This window comes from Porites lutea, chromosome 6 (genome assembly GCF_958299795.1).
Source record: "Porites lutea chromosome 6, jaPorLute2.1, whole genome shotgun sequence".
Taxonomy (NCBI): domain Eukaryota; kingdom Metazoa; phylum Cnidaria; class Anthozoa; order Scleractinia; family Poritidae; genus Porites; species Porites lutea.
This window is the reverse complement of record NC_133206.1, coordinates 34,513,304-34,535,109: the sequence shown is the minus strand read 5'-3', so window position 1 is coordinate 34,535,109 and position 21,806 is coordinate 34,513,304. Positions and strand designations below refer to the sequence as shown.

General features: G+C 36.7%; 2 protein-coding genes across 3 annotated transcripts; one reads left to right on the top strand and one right to left on the bottom strand.

Moving 5' to 3' along the window:
- Nucleotides 1–11: 11 nt before the first annotated feature.
- On the top strand, nt 12–7,539 carry LOC140941250 (diphthine methyltransferase-like). Its single transcript, XM_073390233.1, has 9 exons — nt 12–261; nt 1,191–1,241; nt 1,365–1,449; nt 2,049–2,131; nt 2,874–3,028; nt 3,416–3,488; nt 4,964–5,029; nt 5,514–5,686; nt 6,491–7,539. The coding sequence occupies exons 1-9, from the start codon at nt 59–61 to the stop codon at nt 6,724–6,726; spliced, it is 1,125 nt and encodes a 374-aa protein (XP_073246334.1). The 5' UTR covers nt 12–58; the 3' UTR covers nt 6,727–7,539.
- On the bottom strand, nt 7,529–21,795 carry LOC140941247 (SEC14-like protein 1). 2 transcript variants are annotated; one of them, XM_073390229.1, is made up of 18 exons: nt 21,602–21,795; nt 21,144–21,293; nt 20,722–20,853; nt 18,403–18,531; nt 17,658–17,874; nt 17,471–17,547; nt 16,635–16,670; nt 16,461–16,520; nt 16,031–16,160; nt 15,452–15,540; nt 14,958–15,028; nt 14,076–14,134; nt 13,343–13,521; nt 12,770–12,838; nt 12,257–12,385; nt 11,428–11,661; nt 10,440–10,582; nt 7,529–10,080 (listed from the first exon to the last, which is right to left on the bottom strand). In XM_073390229.1, exons 1-18 carry the CDS (start codon nt 21,662–21,664, stop codon nt 9,969–9,971), a joined length of 2,079 nt encoding a protein of 692 aa, XP_073246330.1. In that variant the 5' UTR covers nt 21,665–21,795; the 3' UTR covers nt 7,529–9,968. The 2 variants fall into 2 exon arrangements, with proteins under 2 accessions (XP_073246330.1, XP_073246331.1); XM_073390230.1 differs by lacking the exon at nt 20,722–20,853.
- Nucleotides 21,796–21,806: the final 11 nt, after the last annotated feature.

Sequence of the window (21,806 nt, the reverse complement as noted above, 5' to 3'; positions counted from 1 at the left end):
GTACATTTCGCTAACACAGAGTAGCGAAAGCGTCTTAGAGGGTCTTGGATAGTAAGAAATGTGCTCAAGAACTTTGTGTTCTTTAGACACCGGTTATTACGCGGATACTGTTGAATGGTGTCCTATAAAAGGCTTTGAAACCTATCTCGTTTGTGGAACTTATCAACTTCTGGAGAAAATAAGCACAAGTGACTGTCAGTCTGATAGTAACATTCGAGTGGGTAATGTTCAACTGTATTGCCTTGATGAAACGCTTCAGAGGTAAGAAATTATCATCATTGTTTGCTATTTGTTGTAGTTGTTGTCAGTAATTATAAGGAAAAAGAAACAACGCGAAAGAATGAAAGGGTATTAGGACATATTTGTAGATATTTTAAGGGCCTTCCCCCATTTTGAGGAACTTGGAGAAGGGAGGGGGAGGGGAAGGGGAGGATTTGTTTTGATGCATTTCTAGGGGATGGGGGTTTGGGGTATATGTTACAGGTGTAAATTAAATTCAGGTTAAAATTTTTTAACTTTGGTTGATTCTCAATTTTCTTTATCTCCTAGCCCTGATTATTCATGAATTAGAGCTAGGAGACAAAGGAAATTAAGAATCAACCAAGAGTAAAAAATTACCGTAGAACCTGAAATCAAATTTGACCTGAAACATATATTTTGTAGTTAATTTTTTATCTCAGGTAATTTTTGTTTTTCGATTGTTTCAACTTCTTTAGCGTACATTACCATACCTAAAGACAAGAGAAAAAGAAAAATTACCTGAGGTAAAAAATTAACTATGACATATACAATAAGCAAAAATATATGAAGCAGGGATTGTTCTGTGTAGCTACACCTGAAGGATATGCTCTTGAAATCTTGTCCAGAGGCTATAGTTCCTGCCACTTTTAAACCACTCCCAGCCCATCTTGCGTTAGTTTTACAGTATGATACTATAACTGCTAACCGGGACCACCTTCACAAAGTTGACCAATCAGGTTGCATGAAAATAACAATACACAAATAACAACCCTGTCTCTTGACTGCCTTCTCCCTACAAGCCATTGATACCATGTATTACTCATGTGATAAGAATATCTGTTGTCTGGGTTTTAAAGGGTTGAGGCCAGGCACCTTATTTCTTTCAATGCATCTCTGATCCCTGAACACATCTTTCAATGATTTAAGTGTTTTGAATTCATTGTCTTTAGATTGGAGAAACTGCAAAGTTTTGAATTTGGTGGTATTTTAGATACAAAATGGTAAGTTTATTCTGCTTTTGCCTGAAGTATTCTCCAACTCTTTTTTTACAAGTTTGTATAGTAGTAAAGCTTTAAGGACAGTGTATGGTGTGGCCCCTAAAAAATTCCTTAAACTATTCACAGGCTACCCACTTCACTAAATGGGTGTCCTGTTCTTGGAGCTGTTACATCAGATGGTGAAGTGAAGATATTTTTTCTCAAAGAAAAGGTATGCACCGTGTTAATTCCTGTAAGACTAGATTGTTGGTCAATGGTATAAATAATGTTAAAAGCTGCTACAGACTGGTAATAATCACAGATTGATAAATTGTGGTTTGCATTCCAATTCTGTGATGTCACAAGATTTTTATGTGAAAACTAGGTATAGGGGGAAGTAGCGTGCATGAAACTGACAGAGACTTCTGCGTCAGATAAAATGGCATCCATTCTCAATCTTTCCCTTTGTATTCACTGGACACCCAGCAGAAACAGGATCAAAAAGCAGTCTGTCAAACCTGCAAGATTGTTCTCCTTTCTCTTGACAAGGAAGGAGTAGATTTCAAAGGATGATGTTGGAAATATTAATAATTTGTAATAAGCAAATTACCACCATTTGTCACACATATACTAAGAAGACAAGGACAAAATGTTAACATTTTCCAGAACTGTAAGGCATATATGATTAGTAATTATTAATAAACTTGTGTTTAGTGGCATGGTGCCCTGATGTAGACCAAACCTTAGTACGTGCTTTAGTCACATATCGTCAATCATCACCGTAATATTGTTTTGCTTGGAATTGACTTTGAGCCTCAATTTTGCTTATAGAGATTAGTTGAAGTAACAAGTTTTGTTGCAAGTCCACAGAAGTTGTGTCTCTCTTTGGACTGGTCAGTAAAGAATGGAAAAAGGTATGAAAACAGCAATGAATTTATTTCTTGTACATCATTGAGTATTTCACTGTATTTCTTTTTACAAGATCTTTATAAATGCTTAATTATTCAAAATACTTCTCCATCTCTGGCTTGAACCCCTTGTCTTATTCCTCATAACCAGCTATGGCTGACAAGGCCTGGTCTGTGACCTTGCCAGACATTCCTTCATGATGTAAATAATTATTATACTATTCAGCCTCATCCAATAAAATATTGTTGTTCAATAAATTTATAATTTATGTACATAAAGCAAGACTAGTACTAAAGATACAGTAATTTTATATATTAAATGAACACGATGTTTAAGAGGACAACAATAGGAATGGAGGTATTCATCTGTACTACTGCTACTACTACCACTACTACTACTGCTACTACTACTACTAGTACTACTACTACTAAGTTGGCCACAGCCGAGCCTTGACAAGATTATTCCAAACTCTTCAATCATGCATCGGTACCTCTAACTCCTCACCAGAGTACACATCAGCATCTCGCTTTAAGATATCAGCTAGTGTTGATTTTGATTGTCCTCTACATCTATGGCTGTGGGTTGGCTCCCAAAGGACGAGTTTTATTCATTTGTAACTGAGGTTTTAAACTCTTAGTTCTTATGAAAGATTGACTTCAGTCTGTTATGATAACCATATAAAGTTACAATAAAAAAAAGGAAAGAGAGGAAGAGAGGTTATTGTTATTTTGTCTTCTTTTTATACAGTGTAATTGCAGTGAGTGATTCTGGAGGCCAGATCAGTTTATGCCAATTTGACGAAGGCACATCCAAGCTCTGTCAAACTTTACAATGGATTGGTCATCAGTATGAAGCTTGGATTACAGCATTTGATGCTTGGAATTCTGACATAGTTTACTCTGGTACCTTTTCTGAAACTGTCTTTGTTGTGTCTGATTCAAACTTTGGCAACCTGTGTTAGGCAGTCATGCGGCCAAAGCTGTAGCATTTTTACTATTAGTGTTGATGGTCTCTCTCAAGTTTAAAGTGAGATGAACAATTTCATGAAATATTTCTTTATATGCTCTAAGACTCTGGTGTCTGTACGAAAGCCTAAGTTTAGATGTGGTGTGCATCTCCAAAAATCTGAGTCGATCTTGGTTTGGCAGCTATTTTGATGCTTAAGCATTGTTCAATAATAATTATTATATTTATTAATTTTCACTTGTTTGAATTTTGTTAAAAAATGATTAATTTATTATAGTGATTGTAACAGTAATAATGTCACCATTTTTGATACATATAACTAGGTGGAGATGACTGTCTTCTGCGAGGCTGGGATACAAGAACAGACTGCCAGAAGCCAACATTTTCTAGTAAGAGGTAAATGTGATGTGGATATTACTGTTTTATTGTATGAATCTGTCAGAAATGCAGTGTTTACAAATAAGCCAAAAATGTGTCTGTGACTCCAAAGAATTTCTACTGGCCATGGCCACTGCAACTTCAACCTAAACTCCATTAATAATTATTATGTTCAACAGAATTTAATAGTCTACTGGACAAAATTCTTTCAACTGTTAGAATTATTAATAATAATAATAAATGACTGTGATGATGATGAATATTTGTATAGGTAATAGCACGATTTGTAGTGATATTTGGTGTTATACGTAATTTCACGAGCCCTTAGGCGAAGGATACATAAAATTCTCCCACAAAGTGCTTTAGAACAAAAAAAAAAGAAACTGGGATTAAAACTTAACCCCAGTAACTGTTTAGTACTAATCGGCCTTCAAACAACTGGGTCCTGGTCTGGACAAGTCCACCTTAGTTAAACCTTTCATGCAACTTTTTACAGCATTAGTATTATTTTTGTACAGGTTACTTTTATACTACTCATCTAGCCGTTCAGAATGTACCGACTATCTCTTGGAATGTTCCTTGGCTGAGCTGGTTATCAGACACTCAGGGACAATTAAATGATTTTCTTTAATTGTCCTTTAGTGTTTGTAGAGCCTTCTTCAGAACAATATTCTGCTGAGCTGGGTTGTTCAAAGCTGGGTTTTAAAAATATAGCCCAGGGTCAGTGTGGAATTTGAATTCAGATATGAAGGTTTAAAAAGCTAAAAAGAAACCGGGATTAAAATTTAACCCCAGTTTAGCACTAATTGGCCTTCAAACAACCGGGCCCTGGTCTTTACAAGCCCATGTATAGTTAAATCTTTCATGCGGTTTTTTTTACAGTATTAGTATTATTTGTACAGCTTACTTTTATACTACTCATCTAGTTGTTCAGAATGTGCTGACTGTCTCTTGTACTGTTCCTTTACTGAGCTGGTTATCAGACACTCAGGAACATTTAAATTATTTTCTTCAACTGTCCCTTAGTGTTTGTATAACCTTCTTCAGAACAATATTTTGCAGGTCAGGGTTTTATCACAAGCAATGTCAACCCTAGGCCTGCTGTCAATATTAGCTTTCGGGTCATTTTTTATCAGCATTGTGACTTGTACGTTATGCATCATTCAAACTATATGACTGTGGAATGTACCCAACGGCCTGATATGATTTCAGTTGGTTTCTAGGCACTGGTGAATAGCTCTACAATATTATTTTAACCATTGACTAGGAGTGTCTGATAACCAGACCCTCTTCACAAAAATATCATCACTGCTGATCTACAATTTATCATATCCATGTATATAGCTTGCCCTATACTGTGAGGTTACCTGGAAGGTCATGTGTACTTTGCCTCTGGTTACTGACTGCAATTCAAGAAAAACCTTTCCCTTGTTACTGAATACCCATACAAAACAAATTAATAATATTGTATATTAACTGTGTACGCATTCCAGACATGAGATGGGGGTAAGCAGTATCCAGTGTAATCCTTGTTATGATCACATTATGGCAACTGGCAGGTGGGTATTATATAAAAAAAAGAATGAAATTCTTAACTTGATAAACAACACAAAAATTAAGTTGACAAGGTTCTCTGCTAATCCAAAAATTTCCTAACAGCTTATAAAAGGTATGCTAATCTTGTTTTAAGGGAATGATGGATCAAATTCATTTTCAGCCCTTAGAGTTACCATTTTGAAATGACAAAGTGGTACACCCTTGATTACCCTTACATTTTAAAAGCCCTAATTGGTATTCCAATAGTGTACCCTTCGAAAGTGTTTTACAGTGTAGCAATGTGATTAATATTTAAGGAAGTGTATAAGAAAGGGTGTAGGATAAAATTAATTGTGTATAGTAAAAAACCAGATAAGTGCACCGAAGGAAGAGTGCTTTGTATGCAGTGTTAACTTAAACACAATGTGTTTCACATGTCTTTAACCATACTTTACTGTGATGATGATACATGTAGACTTCATGCCTGGTTTGTTATCCAATGGACAGCTATGATGAGAACATTCTCCTTTGGGACACCAGAAACATGAAGCAGCCATTGTGCTCATCAAGTCCAGGGGGAGGGGTGTGGCGGATCAAATGGCATCCAGTCCATGGCAACACAATGTTGACAGCCTGCATGTATGATGGTTTCCACATTCTCAATTTCATTTCTTGCAAAGGTTAGAAAGTTGTCCAGGTTTCTTTTTAAAAATGTACATTGAGAGCACATGCTTAAATTGCTAATTTATGCTGATTGACTTGCAACAAAGTAGTGGTCATAAAAAAAATATTGGTAATCACATTCATGAATTTTTGCCAAGTGGAAGTTTCAGTTTTTAACACAGCAAGGATTATTGGAGTGGCAGGTATTTCGATCCACATTGTACAATCCTTTTGACAGCCTTCACAAATTGTAAGTTCATAAATAAAAGTTCACCAAGATTGCTTTTTTGCTTTCACTTTTTAAGCCTGAAGGAAATTTTCAAAGTCCAAGACTACTATAAAGAAACCTAGTAAAGTAATCACATGGCATGTCTGAGCAGTTAGAGCACTGGACTTGTAATTCAGAGGCCCAGAGTTCAAGTCCTGCCCTGACCACTAGCTGGATTTGTTCTCAGTTGACCTGAGTACAAATCCTCTGCCATGCTTACGGGGCTGTGCTTTAGCAGAGCCCGGTGGCCCCTGGCACCTAACTTTTGCCCTTGGGTGACTAGAAAATCTCAGATTTTTCATACAAATCATATGCTGGGCACCCTAGATTTTACAGTTTCAAAGCACTGGGCTCCCTTCAATTTTCCTAAGAGCACAGCCTTGGCTTACAAAATAGCCAACTGGTTTGCCTCCTACCAGTTGGGATTCTTAATTAGTTAAGCCCCTGTTAAATTATTTGTTTCAATATCTCTGAAAAGCCTCACAACGGGAGAGAATAATGTTTTATAATCTTTCTCTGTTTCTTTCTAACTCACTAAGTGCTTTTGCTTTAGGAGGTGAGTGCCTAAAGAAAGAAGTATCATACAAGGAGCAGTCATCTTTGGCGTATGGAGCAGACTGGTGCAGGAAGGAGATCCAGTCTTCTACCAATTTACATGGACAAATGGCTGAAGAATCACAAGGAAAACTTAAACAAAAAGATGCTAGCACTTCTAGAACATTCACAGATATCATTGCAACTTGTTCATTCTATGATCATGCTTTAAACTTATGGCAAGTTGCATTATAGCAGTGACTAACTCTGGTCTCAGGCCAAAAATAATGTTAACTATTTCACTCCTAGAAGTAGCCAAAGTCAAAAGGCAACAAATTCCTAAATTTCATTTTGAAAATTGTTAAAAAAGAAATAGCACCATGTGAAGGTCCTGCCAAAGAGGTCTTATTTGCATGGTCACACCAAAGGTTTTTTTTCAACAGACTGAAAAGTCAGAACATGGTTACAACTACCACACGCGACTCATTCATTCTGGTGGTGAAAGTGTTAATATATATCATTCATCAAACAATCAAACTCAAAGGATTACACAAGATCTCCAAAAATAATAGCCTTTGTTCTTCTCAGCAAAACATAATTTAATATTTTAATACAAGCAAAAATTCAAACTCTTACTTAAACTGGAACATAACAAATCAAGGACTGAAATTAGCCTGTGATAGAGGGGGTTGCTTACAACTGGGTTTTGACAAAATAGATGGCCTATGACCCCAGAGGTGCTAATAACCAGGTTGTTATGGTGTGTCTAAAGAATGGTGAAAGACCCCTTATTGTATGCGGCCTGTGTCTCAGTAGCCTGCGAGCAAGCTCTGTACAAGAACAAGGATTTCTTCTTTGCAGACATTGCTAACTGGGCTTAGATTACATCTGTGGTAATGTGTAAGCTTATGATCTCTTTTCTCGTTTAAACTTGTGTAGAAGAGCACAAGCAATTGCCTCACCGGTTGGGGTTGTGAGAGTTGTGAGAAACTTGACAAAATGACTATATTGCTGACAACCTGAAGATTTGTAAAAACACAATGAACCTAACTGCAAATAAAGGCATGCAATAACTTTATTCAAACTTCAAAAAATCTGTACATCAGTAAAATCAAAAGGAATTGACAAAGGGTTAATAACACAGCTAGGAATGAGAAAAATAATTATTTGTACATGTAACACGAGTACCAAACATACCATAAGATGCAAGAGTGTAGGAATCAAATTCCTTGAAACTCCTTTTGGTAGAAAATATTCTATTGAAACAGTTTTATCTGCTTAGTATTTATTGCAACCTTTGGTTTTTTAATTTCAAAAAATGCTAAATTGGAATTACGTGAAGACATGAATTTCTTACTCCCTCTATGATTATTCCTCCACCTCACATTACTAAGCAATGACATGGTTAAAGAAAAAAACAAATTACGACGTTATTTTGTTTAGTTATTGCACTTTATAACTCTATTTAATATACCTCTACTTTGTATCATCACTTTTATATTATTAGTTTAGCTGTTTTAAGGATAAATATATTCAGGAAGCAAAAGAACAAATATAATAGACAATAAAATAATTAATGTTGCTTAAAAAACATAACCCTGTTAAATCTCCCTTATAGTCTATTTTATACATAATTATAAACCCAAGGTGTATTTACAAGCTGGCCAATGAGCACAATTAATACAGATTTAAGATAAAAATTATTAATTAAATACTGACATGCACAAATGTGGAAAAAAAAGGATAGTAATTGTTTATCAATAATTACAGAAAATCTTCGAACACTTTGTACCATGCTCAACATTATTTGAATAACTTGATTCTGGGAAGTTTTAACACAAATATTGCTCATGTTGTCACCTCAAGTAACATGTAGCTCAATAAGTCAAGTACAAAAAATCCTCCATTTACTTTCTGTACAATACTAAAATTCTTGTGAAATTAACTTGCCTGAAGAGGGTGGGGAATTGTGGTTTTGTGAACATGGTCATTTTTGGAAGCCATATATTTGGTTTTAAAATGCATCAATAATCAGTGGTTTTTCAGTTTTTATGACTTTTGGAGTTTTCCTTTATTTTAGCCATTGGTTTTCAGTTTTTAACCAACACCAAAGCATTTCAACCAATTTGGTAAGAAAAAAAGAAAACTTCCAAAAACAGGACAACACTGCCACACTGTAACTCGACTTTACATGCTCCTTATAACACTAAATGGAACTGTATATTACACAGCCACATTTTGAGTTATGAAGTTGCTGCAACGTTATGACAAAATATAGAAAGTAACTGCATTAAAAAAATTGAATTCACTGACAAATTATTTATCTTGAGTTCACCAGTAAACCCTAAATTTTAACAAGTGGTCACACCACTGAATTCATGAACTTCAAGTTCAACAGGCCCTACAAATAATTCCGTACCTCTTCCAGTCGAAGAATTTAAGCCTCAATAAAAACATACAAATTGTCCAAACTGATCTTTACCCATTTCCTCTTTGGTCATCATTTTATTAATATTTATGTATGGATATCATTATGAGAAAAATGATGTTGGTCACTGTTGCGACTGGAGGGGTTATTTCAATAATTTTTTCATTGATGATTCTCATGAAAAACCTTAAAAAAATTCTGTCACTTCTAAGGATAATCTTTCAGTTCTAAAATCTTTATACAGTTGTCGTTGATGTTCTGACGAAAGCATTTGATTCAGGTGCTATGACAAAGAACATATTCAATATAAACAGTTTCTTCTTAGCCAAAAATTAATATAATACTCTGTAAGTATTTTTGATGTTGCATCTCACACAAAGAATGAACATATTGCTGAAGGGGCTCACCTCTTTAAATTGTGCATAATATTAATATAAATAAATTCAGTAGTATAACCGCAAATCAGTGAAAAGTGAGTAGCATAAAAAAGCAAAATCAACGACTGCAACACCAAAAGAGCAAAATATGTTAAGTACTTGAATGCTAGAAGACGATGACAATCCCAAATTTTATCCTGCCGAACAAAAAATAAAACAATTTTGATGAAAGTGCTCTAATAAACGACTGACATGTCCAAATGATAGACATAAAAACAAGGACTATTGAAAGTGAATCAGGATTTGAAAAAGTCTGCTGTAACCACATTCGTAACTTGCTTTTTTTTGTCTGCCAGCAGACAAAAAACAAGAATTGAATGTTGAATGTAGTGAGATTATTTTCTGCACTGATTCTAAAATTAATAGTTCTATTATTTTACTAGTCCATCATATCGAACAGATAAAAGTGGCATTAATGGAGTAAAAGGAAATAATTGAACTCGCGTCAACTGTGATCTTTGGAAAGTCAGCATTCACTGTGGGTTTCTATGAGACAAGCTTAAGACATGCAAATCGACATTCACATTTAAATGTGGCATGCCAGGTTCTGAGTTGCTACTATATCTCGCAGTGCTGTGCTATGTGTGCTTGAGGGACGCACTTGCAGCTGAGGCCCCTCGTGACTGTAGTTGCTATCTGGATGGGCGTGATGAACTGCTTGCACCAGATGAGTGACTTGCTGAAGTTGATACACTTAACTGGGAGAAACCACTGTGACAAGACTCTAAACTGGATAATGATCCTCTGAAATAGTTAAAAACCAAAACATAAATTTATGAATAATTTGTTTTGACAAAATAAATGACCTATAACCCCTTTGGAAATTTAAATTTCTAGATTAATATGATTGGCCTCTGAGTCTTAAGAGAGACCACCCCCTGGTGTTTCCGATGACCCTTCATGGGTAGGGAGGGATATGTGGATATTTGCTTCAAAGGACATAAAGCTCAGCGCCTACTGTTTGCCAATGCACTGCTCCCCCTCCCCCTTGAAGTTTATGTTGGTAAGGAAACTTTTCCTTCAAGTGAAAGGCAAAGCTTTTGTAGCGCCTTATGGGTGCAGTTTCCACCAGTATTTTACAGTTTTCTGATTTAAACCATTACCTGAAATCTCCAGAGGGCAGTACTTCATGATAGTACATAACCTTGGCTCTGGTATGACGGCCATGTGCTTGACCAGTAGGGGCACCTGATTTGTACTTCCACTGTAGCACATATACACCAGGAATGGAACAGACATGAGTTCCCTAGTAAAGACAATTAATTAAACATTAATAGATGAATCAAAATTTTTTCCTAAGGGAGGTGGGAGGGGAAAGGGTGGGGCAGCACCCTTTACAACTTACAGTCCCATCTTTTTCAATTTTCTAAAATATCTCCAGATGATGTCTGCATTAGAGGCACCCATACCAGATGGTTCTCTGTTAGAAGATGTTAGACTGTTTATTAGTGAAGCCTTCCAAGAGGTGGAAGCGACAGGCATCATGGCCCCGAAACGTGGCGACAATCCTCTCAAAAAGCACCAACAATCAACAGAAAAGGAGGAAAGAAATGTGACAGCGACAATTCCCTTTTCTACGTAGTGAAAGTAACATCAGTTCACTTTTGCATTTTGGCTGTCTCAGCAGCAAAATAACAAACTCTCTCCTACGAACGCAGATGTATTTCTGGTCAACAGTTCTCTCTACATGAACAGTAGCTTACTTTTCATGTGGAGAGAAGAGATGACCACAAATATGTCTGTGTTTGCAAGCTACACGTAGTTATTTCCAAATATTTTATGTTACTTTCTTCGAAACATTTCTAATTATGGTAATGTTCAAGAACGCTCCCTTAAGGAGTAATTTTCAATCATCGAATAATTATTAATAATTTGTTATTAAAATAAAAATCCTTTTCAAGCGCTATAACTGTCATAAATTCCAAATTGGGAATGACAAAAATTTATGCTGAACTGAGAGCAACATTTTCATCCTAGCTAAAATGCAGCAGCGACATTTTTCCAGACCTACCAGTCAACTTGCAGTCTTAGAAATGAATGTCAAAGTGACAGTATATAGTACCCCCTTGGAAGCCCTTTATCAAAGCATACCTGTATTGATTCACCATCAACGCAATGCCTCGGTTTTTCAACTACCATAGCATCAACTCCAGCAATAACTCCAGACTGGTTGATGGATGCATCACTTCCAAAACTTGACAAGCTGTTGCTACTGATGGCTTCACGTGGACGCTTGTGCCTGAACACTGTGAATTGGACATCACCTTTCATTACATCAAAATCCCATGTGATCACTGATTGAGACTCCTTTATAGTGACCAGCACCTGAAAGGGAAGGAAAAGTTGGCAATGGAAGTCAAGAGCCCTTGGCTAGCACCTCATGTAGAATTTGCCATGTTTTCGCTTCTGGTTTTGTTTAACAAAGAAAGCACTTTTCTGCTACACAGTGATGAGCTGCAGTATTGTAAGTTAGAAATTAACCCCAAACACAAGTTAATGAATAGTTTCTTTACGCTACAAGCAAACAGATGCAACAACTCCCAACATTGATGGCTCAATCATGTTGGGAGTTGTTGCATCTCCGTTTGACCTGTACCAAACTTTGCACAATGTTTGATACTCCCAACAACATGCAACAGGGTGTGCAAACGGACCCAATTATATGTACCATCCAACAATGTTGGTAGTTGTTGACATACAATGTTGCGTCTGTTTGCACTGCGCTTAATGCGAAGTCACAACAAATTGAGGTTCATAGCAAGGTTCATAGTGCACTTTTAGTGTCCTACAATATTCCATGACTTTTCCATCCTTGACCCTTGATCTGTACAGTCCTAATGTGAAAGCCATTTGCCAAAAAATGGCTATTCCCTCTGAATAATATTCAACATGTGTATAGCTAATGGAGTATGGAACAAACCTCATGAGGTGACCCTTTGCTAACGTGAGTAGTCTGATAGATTTCACTACTCCATGATTCCTCTCCTTCACTGAACTCTAGTGATCTGTAAAGTGATTTTGGGACAAGACCGCCCTCCTTGATGTTGCACTAGAAAAGAAGCAAAATGGTATCTGTAAAACTGTTTCAATGAAATAGTGGCAAAATAAAAAATCCACTAACAAATTAAAGTTCCACCAAAGTGTTTTTATTCGAATGGTAACACCATAGGATTTCCTCTACAAATTTTTAAGTTATAGAGCTTCAAATCATTGCTCCACAATGTGGTGTGATGGAGTAAAGCAGTTCAGATGTCTAGCTAGAGATGGACAATGCTTTATATATACTGTGCTTAAGGCTGAAAATGAAGTTATCTGACTGAGACAAAAAGGAGATTGATACAGCTTCTAAGTGTGTAGATGCAGGCAGACTTTACTTAGAACTTCTTGCTACTGTTCATAGAAGCTTGACTGAGTATCTCATTGCTTTAATTACCTCATATGGACCCCCTAAAAAATCTGGAATGTATTCTGCTGCAATGTAGTCTGTCAGGCCACCAGGATCCTTCAATGAGGAATAAAATATTACAAGTATGTAATCAAACCAACACATCAGGTAAAAGTGAAACTGATACAACTACAAGTAACTGTTGACAGTATTGGAATAATAAATGCTTACAAGTCAGGGCTAATTTTAATAATTTTTGTAACGGCAAAGAAAGTTTGCTCAGTCAAGTCTCAATTCTGACTGGTCAAAATATCGGGAAAGAAGTTAACTTATCCTTGTGTAATTTTCAATTCATGAACATGATTGTATGTTACAAAGAGACAAATCTAAGATTTACAGGTGAGGATTTGGTTGTTTGTTCAAGGATGAGAATAAGCATGACTTGTCAGCATGACCGGCGAGTGAATTTTTTGGCTGGTCAAGTTGCCATTCAGGCCGAACATTGTCCGATAACTGGCCATTACTTTGAGCACTGCAAGTACTCAACTTCATCACAACAACAAAATATTGTGAAATCCATTATTTTTATGAAAAAAGAATGACAAACAAAACAAGTAATACCTGATAATCATTTCCACCATAGATAAGAAACTTGTTTCTTGTGTTTTCATCAATGAAGGGACTAACCAGTGTCCACAGAACACCAAAAACTCTGGGTGCACGGACAATCAGCAGTCTGCCCATTGTCTCTGGGTAATTACACTCAACAACCTCTATCACCTTTAGTAATGCCTTGATGCCTAAAGCAACAAATTTCCAAGGTTAAATGGTGGTATGTCTTCTCTAAGGAAATGGAGAACAAAATCAATTCTTTGGGCAGGTCCTGTTATTGAATTATGTTAAACATCGGGCAAATTGACAGAATACCAAATACTACTGTCTACAGCCTCACAAAAAACAGTTCCCTTTATTGAAAGAGTCAGGCTTCAGCAAATGAGTTTGCTTGGTCATGTGCTCTGCTAGCCTGAAAATATGCTTGTCAGAGAATTTGCAATGTATGTTCCCACTCATGGGAGGAGAAAATCTGGAAGACAGTGAACCTTGTTCATGAATTCATTGTCTTCTAGAGGATCCTGATAGCTTGCTAATTAACAATCAGCTGTTGGAAATAGCTCAAGGCCGCCATCGATGGAGGAAACTTGTGGTCAGCTGCTCTGGAGCCAAAGTATGATGATGATCACGAACCTTGGAAATACTGCCAGTAAAATGTACATACCTTGAAACATGCTGAATAGCAAGGGATGTTGGATCCCATAACAGCTAGAAAAATACAACGTTGGATGGGTTCACTTACCAGGCCTCCAAAGATGCCTCATACTTAAGCCCTCCAGATCACAAACACAAGTCCATGAACTGAAAAGACACAACAACAGTTTAACTAAGTACTTCCATGTGATATCATCAAAATCAAAGCCGGGGGGGGGGGGGTACTCCCATACATTACCTATACGGGTATGTGCCGCCCAAAGGGGTCGTGATTTTGAAGCTCATGATTTAGAACGGGGTATCCATTTCAGAGGCGTTTTCTAGAACGGGGTATAAAATTTCGAATGCACGAAACTCCACTTTTGTAAGCAGCCATTTGAAAGTATTCAAGGACAGATTGCTTTTAAAAATACGGTCCGATGCGTTAACAAGGAAACTGTTGTACTCTTGTTGCACCCTAGAATGGAGTATAAAAAATTTGGCCCATTTCTAGAACGGGGTATCAGTTTTAGGGCGAATACTAGAACGGGGTATAAAAAATTGGCCCATTTTTAGAACGGGGTATCAATTTTAGGGGAAATTTTTTCTAGAACGGGGTGCCAATTTGGAGTCCCGGGCAGCACATACCCACCCAAAAAATACCCAAGTGCCCCCCCCCGGGAATCAAAGCAGCAAAGGTAAAAGTGGTGTGACTTATTCAAAAATAGTGAACTCTATTTATCTGAAAAAAACACCTTGATCTATAAGATGGACACCTCAGTAAAACCGACACTTTGAGTGGGTTCTTGCCTTTCTTTTATCGCCCTTTATTTGACACTCTAAAAGATGGACATCACTCTTAGACATATGCTTCATGTAGGTACCAAAGGCATCCATCTTGGAGAGAGAGAGTTGATTGTAATTCCCTAGTTTTCACCCATAGTATAGTTATTGACTATACGAAACTTAATAATAAAGAATTTGTGCATACCTAACAGGATGTCCTGTGTTTTTGGTGAGTCCTTCAGTCATTTTGAGACCTTCCTCATTGATGGAAACAACCTTGAAAGAGACAGCATTGTGAAGTCAATGTTCAATGACACAACAAAGCAAGACTGTCACTCCAACACAACCTTTTAATGTAACAAAAACTACTATAAACTCCAGAAATGGGGAAATTATAAATTTCTTTATACTGTTGAGACAACAAAACTATCATTAAATTGTGGAAGGAATAAGCAACATAATATAATAAACTTTCATGTATCTTGTTGTCTGTGGCTTGATCGTTTAGAATACACTGTGGAAAGTTTATAAACATTCCAGAATGAAGTTTCAGAATTTGCCCCTTCTTTCAAGTATTAATCAAAGCGCAAATTGAGGAAGTCTCTTTAAATTGCTACTAAATTTTGATGCAGCTAAATGCTGGTCTTGATTTGACGACCAGTCACAGTCCACAAGTTTACCAGTGAACACTCTACTTACATGTTTTAGAAATCCATCTTCCCCTACAGCCTTCAACAGTCCTTTGACATCCATACAGCCCAGCCGAAGGATGTACAATGGTCGCCCCTCTATAACAAAGAAAAAATACCAACAAGTCAATAATGATGGCACTAGTCTTAATCTTAAAGAAAAACCATCTTGTATTCCAGTCCTTTTCAGCTTGATCTAGTAACTTTATAAGCTTTTGTTCCAGCAAACTGAGTTTATATTTAAGCATTATGTTTACTGAACAGACAAACTTCTTGTTTTCCCATTCAAGGTTAATGATATTTAGGTTCTCATGCCTAAAGAAAGGAAAACACTCAGTCACTTATTTTTACTTCATCTAAACCCTCCCAAAAGAGGCCAAAGTTAAAACTCAACAAAACACTTCTAAATTTCAATTTGCACTTAAATGCTCAGAAACAAATAGTTCTATGAGGATGTGCTGTCAAAGAGGTTCTGTATGAATGGTACACCACTGGATTTCATTCACAGATGTAAAAATTAGGGCCATCTACTGTAACAAGACTGAATATCGATCATTTATTTTCAAGTTACAGTACATAAAACTGTTACCTTTGTCTGTGTTATGCCACCCTCCACAGTAGTAGTTGAGAAGTGGATCTGGAGGCTGCCAGATCTCGTGTATTTTGTCAATATTGTGATGCCGCCTCCATGCCAATGACTCGCACAACATTTCATAAGACTGTGTTGATAAACAATAAATGGACAACTAAGCTTCAACTGCATTGTTCAGAGTGAGGCTGAAAATGGGAATCAAGACTAGGGACACGCCCTTTGGGAGTGTAAGGCTTGAGGGCTTCGTGCGGGTGAGACTCTTAAGCTACGCTAAGTCGATTTTGAGCAAAAAGCTGACTGTTTGCAGTCTAAGTATTGAGAGTAGAGAGAAAATTACTTGGAACTAAACCAAGGCCGTTCTGGATTGATGAGTGTCGCAGGAACCGAGTATCAAGAACGAGATGCAACAATCAAGAATCTACAGTACCTTGTCTAAATTAAAGTCCCGTGCTCTGAGAAATCTTAAAAGATGAGCATCATTTGGCATCTAATAAAAAAAGAAAGGACTAAAAATTATTATTTTATGTTATTGCATGTGGTGGTAGCTTTCCTCTTTTTTATAATACTAGTCATAATAATAATAATAATGAATAATAAATACCTTCCCCTGATGTGTGGCACTGAGTTTCTTGCGCAGCTATTAATAAAGAATATTAAAAAAACCAAAGTCATTAACAAAAATTTCAATATTATAATGCACTAGTACAACTGGAAAATTGCACTCAAGGATCTAACTTCACATCATATTTTTGAACATCGAAAAAGAGGTGGTAAATGAGAAACGGAAAGAGACTGGACTGAGACTGGACCTTACCATACACAAGCCTTGAGAACTCATTCTGTCCATAATTCAAGACTTTTGGTCATTTATGAAACAATGTGAGCTCAAGTTAAGGTTAAGGTAAGGTGAAAGTACCCTTAAGCCTTGAGGCCCGCAGAGCTTAAACCAGTGTCTATAGCATGAAGTAACAAGGGGTACCTAATGCTACAGTGTACTCTCCCTTTCCCCTCAGGTGGAATGTTAGTCCATTGCATGGCCCAACATTTGGAGCAAAATATCAAAAATTTTGTCTGAGGGAACACCGTTGGTAAAGGCATGAATATGGACGTACAGATCTCAAGTGTGAGATGTTAACCACTCAGCCAGTACGTTTTACTTCGTCTCTAGTTATGTAAGCCCAAAACCATGTTACAAATACTAATAGGTGCTGCAAGACATCTCCAAGAAATTATTGTGACTCTAAGAAGTATAATCTCCACAAAAAAGCAATACAGAGTAACAAAACAATCTTTTCAGTAGATACATTGAGACATCATGGTAGAACATTGACTACCCTGACAGTTAAATTTTATAACCCCACTCAGTCTGAAACATTATTTGCAATCCAAACATCTAAGACCTAATTTGCACATCAAAGTGTTTTGCCATGCACTGACCTTAATAAGCTGATTTTCTTCTTTTGGGCTTAGTTTGCCAAGAAATCTTTGGATATAGTCATCATCAAGCTTATAATCTAGGATTCAGAGACGAAGAAAAATATGATACAAAGTTGTCGTCATTTCCACTAAAGGAACTTTGTGGACAGCCTGTACTAACAAAATGCATGTATAATCATATGCTTACCTGATCGGGCACCCAACGTTTCCACATCTGCAACCTCTATTGCAGAACTAGCGATAGGAAGTGCATTGCCATCCTCTTCAGTTTGCTCAGGATTTGCCACCAGCGCTTCTGATGCACTCTTTGTTCTTGGTCGCCCATGTGAATTTTCAAATGGAGGCAGATATGTAATCCCTTCACTCATTAACTCATCTATGTAATATTGGATCACTTCTTTGCCCTGTAAATGAGTGCAACATTTCATCAGATCAGTGTCACTGCTCTGGGGAGTGATATAAAATGGACCCCTTCTACTACAAAGACTGTTGGGCAGGTCATATAAACAGGGTGCTTAAATTGGGGTAGTGTCATGTTGGCTTTCTAACCCATGGAAGACCAAGACTTAAACAGTCAAAGCCCCCTTTGCAGACACCCCTGTACTTTTTATGGCCCCTTACTGTCTGTATTAAAGAGATTTGACTGTACTTAATTCTGACTATTGATTTGCTAAACACAATATGCATCACCCATTGCACTATGCATCACTGGACATTTGACTGGTCATATCAATAAGGTAAAATTCTGACACTGTGACAGTTATAACGACTGATGAATTCAAGGCCATCATTGGTTGTCATATTAATGATCAGATGATTTGTATTAATGATCATAATATGATCGTATTATTATTATTATTATTATTTCCTTGCAACATTAGCAACAAACCAAGGAAAAAATAAATAATAATTAATTATTAATTATTAATCACCTTCTTAATGTTCTGGAGATACAGCTTAATTGCCAGCTTTTCAACAGCTGCCTCAAAACCAAAAAAAGATTTGATGTCCAAGCTTGCATCTTGTTCAAAACAAGTCCACTCAGGGTTATCCGGGTGAACCTAGCAGACCGAAAAATGATGAGTCAAATAATTGTGTATTATCCCTTTGCAGAGCTGCAAATAATTATTCATTTATTTATCTTTCTTTCTTTCTTAGCCTCCATTTTGGTCAGACAAAACAAAATTGTGGCCAGACTCCCTCGGGTCGCACTTATGTGTCTTAAATGAAAATGGTGCATGGTAGGCAAGGGATTCACAGGTAGACTGATCACTACCTTACATTCAGTGAAACAGTGTCAATTCACTGGCACAATTCTCAAGCGCTTAAGTAAGATTTTATTCATTTACAAAATGATAGTCTTTGCCAATAGGTGTTACTGGTAACTTTGTCTACTGGAGATATCATGTCCGGCCAGAGTTAACACTTCACTGGACATGGGCCAATTTCATTTGAACACTGACTGACTATTATTTGCAGTTCGGCTTTACTAATTTGTCCATTCTTGAAGAAATTCATCAGGCTAGTACAGTTAATATCTCTTTAAATGTTCTCAAAACATAGCCAAAGTCTTAAAGTCTTAATGATGCTGACAGTTTCGATGACTGTTAGCCATCTTTGTCAAAACTTGGAAATTGTCAAAGTGATCTCCACCCCCAAACCAGGGGAGGGGGCATCTACAGAGTGACTTGGCGAGTTTATCGCAATAATTAACACCTTTCACGATTTCCAAGTTTTGACAAAGATGGCCGACAGTCATCAAAACTGTCAGCATCATTAAGACTTTAAGACTTTGGCTATGTTTTGAGAACATTTAAAGAAATAACTTGTCCATCTATTTTCTGTTTGTCATTTAACATTGAAGCCACTATTGGTTTGTGCACTAGGAGCACCATTTCTTTTCTTTTTTCTATTGCTTTCTGGAAGAGCCAAATGCCATTTATCAAGTAGTGAACAGGATTGTTTCTGTGTAGCGTCTTTTTTGTTTAACACAACAATTCAATAAGAAATATTGGTAAGTCAAATACTGTTAATTAAGAAATGTATTCTGATGTTTTGGCAATTACAATGCTGCCTTCAACAGGGGAAAATATGTAAATTTGAATTTACATTGTGTACATATTTGAAGGCAGCATTGTCATTGAAATTGTTGAAATTTGTCTCTAAATCACAAGCATTTGACTTAGTATTTTTTAAGGGTGCATTCGATTGGGAAATGTGGATTTAGATTTTCACAATCCAAATCCAGATTTCACAAATTTGTCAAACAGAAAATCCCTCTGCGACCCATCTAAAACATGAATCTGCAGATCCAGCCACGAAATCCATTTTTAGACAAGTGTTCAAGAAACTGAAAAATTATCTGAAAAATCTGGATTTTAAAAAGTAAAACCAATTTTTCCACTTAAAAGAACCCTTAAGAGAGAAGGGTGAAAGAGGCACTGTGTCAACTTTATCGTGAATAAAAAGGAGCTAAAGTACAAAATTATGCCCATGAAAAAATCCTTTTAGCCTCTTTCAATATATTATACTTTTTGGAAGAGAGCCATGCTGGCTTCATCCTTCAGTAACAATAGGCTAATAGGCCAATGAACAAATATGTTTTGACTATTGGCTCCTTCGACATAAACAATTACAAAAGAACATAACTTATAACATAATTTTTATGGCAAATAGTTTTGGTTAAATTTTCACTACAAAATGGAACTTTCACAAGGAAGAAAAATAAAATCACACTTCATAAAAAGAAGCGTTTTGGGTTGGGGTTAGGGTTAGGTTCATTTTCCTTCAGGACAAACACTCTCCAATATTGATCAAATAAGGCCAAAATATAATCATTTTATTGGATAAATAATTCATAGCAGTCAAACAAAAATAAACAGGTATGAAATTGTGACCTTGGAAAGCGAAGTAAAACCAAGTTTGTGGTATTTTGCTACCTTTGTGTAAATGAAAGGAACCTACTGACTCAAATGTATATAATTTACATAGTTGTCCACTATACATAATAAATTTCTGTGCAATAAAGTAAAAGCGGCCTTTGTTTATTTTGTGCCACGCTTTGGATGTTTACATATTCATTCATTTACGAATGAACCTCAAAGTACATCATAGCTGACGCAATTCGCCGAGGGCGATTCCAACTCACGTCTATGACCATGTAACATTATATTTTAATGCCCATCGAATGATGGAAATGTCTCGAAATCTCTTCCTTTATATCGCTTTAATGTGTTAAAGAACATACTTACCGAATAATAACAGTGTTCCTTAACAAAAACGCGGGATGAAAAGCTTTCATTGAAAGCAGTAATAGTTAAAGTGCGGTCTCGTCGATTCAGACAGTTTGTTTGGTTGAAATATACATACTCCACACCAATAATCTGTGAAAGCAAATATTGTGAAAGACGTAAGCAGAAATCGGAAAACCGAGAAAAATTAATAAGCTGAGTACCTTAACATCCTATAAATTAAAACACACCCAAGAACTTCCTATGTATAACTAAGCTTCAATCTATTATTAAACCTTCTCTAAGTTCTAGTCTTGTATTTAAAAGATGTCTTGAGAAGTTGCTTCTCGCCCTCTCGTTATGTAATTTTAATTTCTTCACATTATGCCACACCTTCAAGAACGTATTCATCGAATTTTAGGAGTTCAAATTAGCTGGCTTACCTTTTTCAGCAAGTATGGTGCATCTACGTCAAGTTTACATCGTCTCTCGATGTTGTGAATCGCGCCATCTTCACTTTTGTATTCAGACAGAATGTCACTACCAAGAAACACAGGAATCATCTTGCACGTAGGAAAGCGCTTTTCGTATGCCTTTGAAGAAAATGACGATAAAGTGGATAAGTACACCCACAAAACGACTTCTAAAGGCGTTATCAGCTCTTACAATTAGAGATCGTAAATTATATGTTCAAATTGCCAAAGCCGCCAGATTACACATATTCCATCGTGGAAAGCCCTATGTACTCTTTTCAACTCAAGATTCAAGGCCTGTCTTCGGTTAAACACATCACACTTTAAATTTCTGTTAGCAGGTTTCTGTAGTGGGTTTTGTCCAAATTAGCCTTCCGCGTTTTCTACACACAAGAGCATAACAAATCAACCAAAACGCAGTCACTCACCGCCATCACAATTTCGAACGGGTACTTGTAAACTCTAACAGGGGACTGATACTCTTGAACCATTGCGCTTACCAGTGGTTGAACACAAAGCCTAACTAAACATAAATACTATTCTCAGTTCGATCCAGCTAGGAGTTAATATTCATGTCGCTACCGGCGTTCATAGAACGATGTGCCTCTGCGATAAACGATGAAAACACTAAAT

What these genes read in the sequence shown, in the direction of transcription:
- LOC140941250 (XM_073390233.1), top strand. Translation starts at nt 59, where the DNA reads ATGTGCTCAAGAACTTTGTGTTCTTTAGACACCGGTTATTACGCGGAT. An exon ending in CCAACATTTTCTAGTAAGAG is followed by an intron (nt 3,489 to 4,963) that starts GTAAATGTGATG and finishes TACGCATTCCAG; the next exon opens with ACATGAGATGGGGGTAAGCA. An exon ending in CACATTATGGCAACTGGCAG is followed by an intron (nt 5,030 to 5,513) that starts GTGGGTATTATA and finishes TCCAATGGACAG; the next exon opens with CTATGATGAGAACATTCTCC.
- LOC140941247 (XM_073390229.1), bottom strand. Translation starts at nt 21,664, where the DNA reads ATGGTTCAAGAGTATCAGTCCCCTGTTAGAGTTTACAAGTACCCGTTC. An exon ending in AACACAGGACATCCTGTTAG is followed by an intron (nt 14,135 to 14,957) that starts GTATGCACAAAT and finishes GTGTCTTTTCAG; the next exon opens with TTCATGGACTTGTGTTTGTG. An exon ending in ATGGTGGAAATGATTATCAG is followed by an intron (nt 12,839 to 13,342) that starts GTATTACTTGTT and finishes TCCTCATTGAAG; the next exon opens with GATCCTGGTGGCCTGACAGA.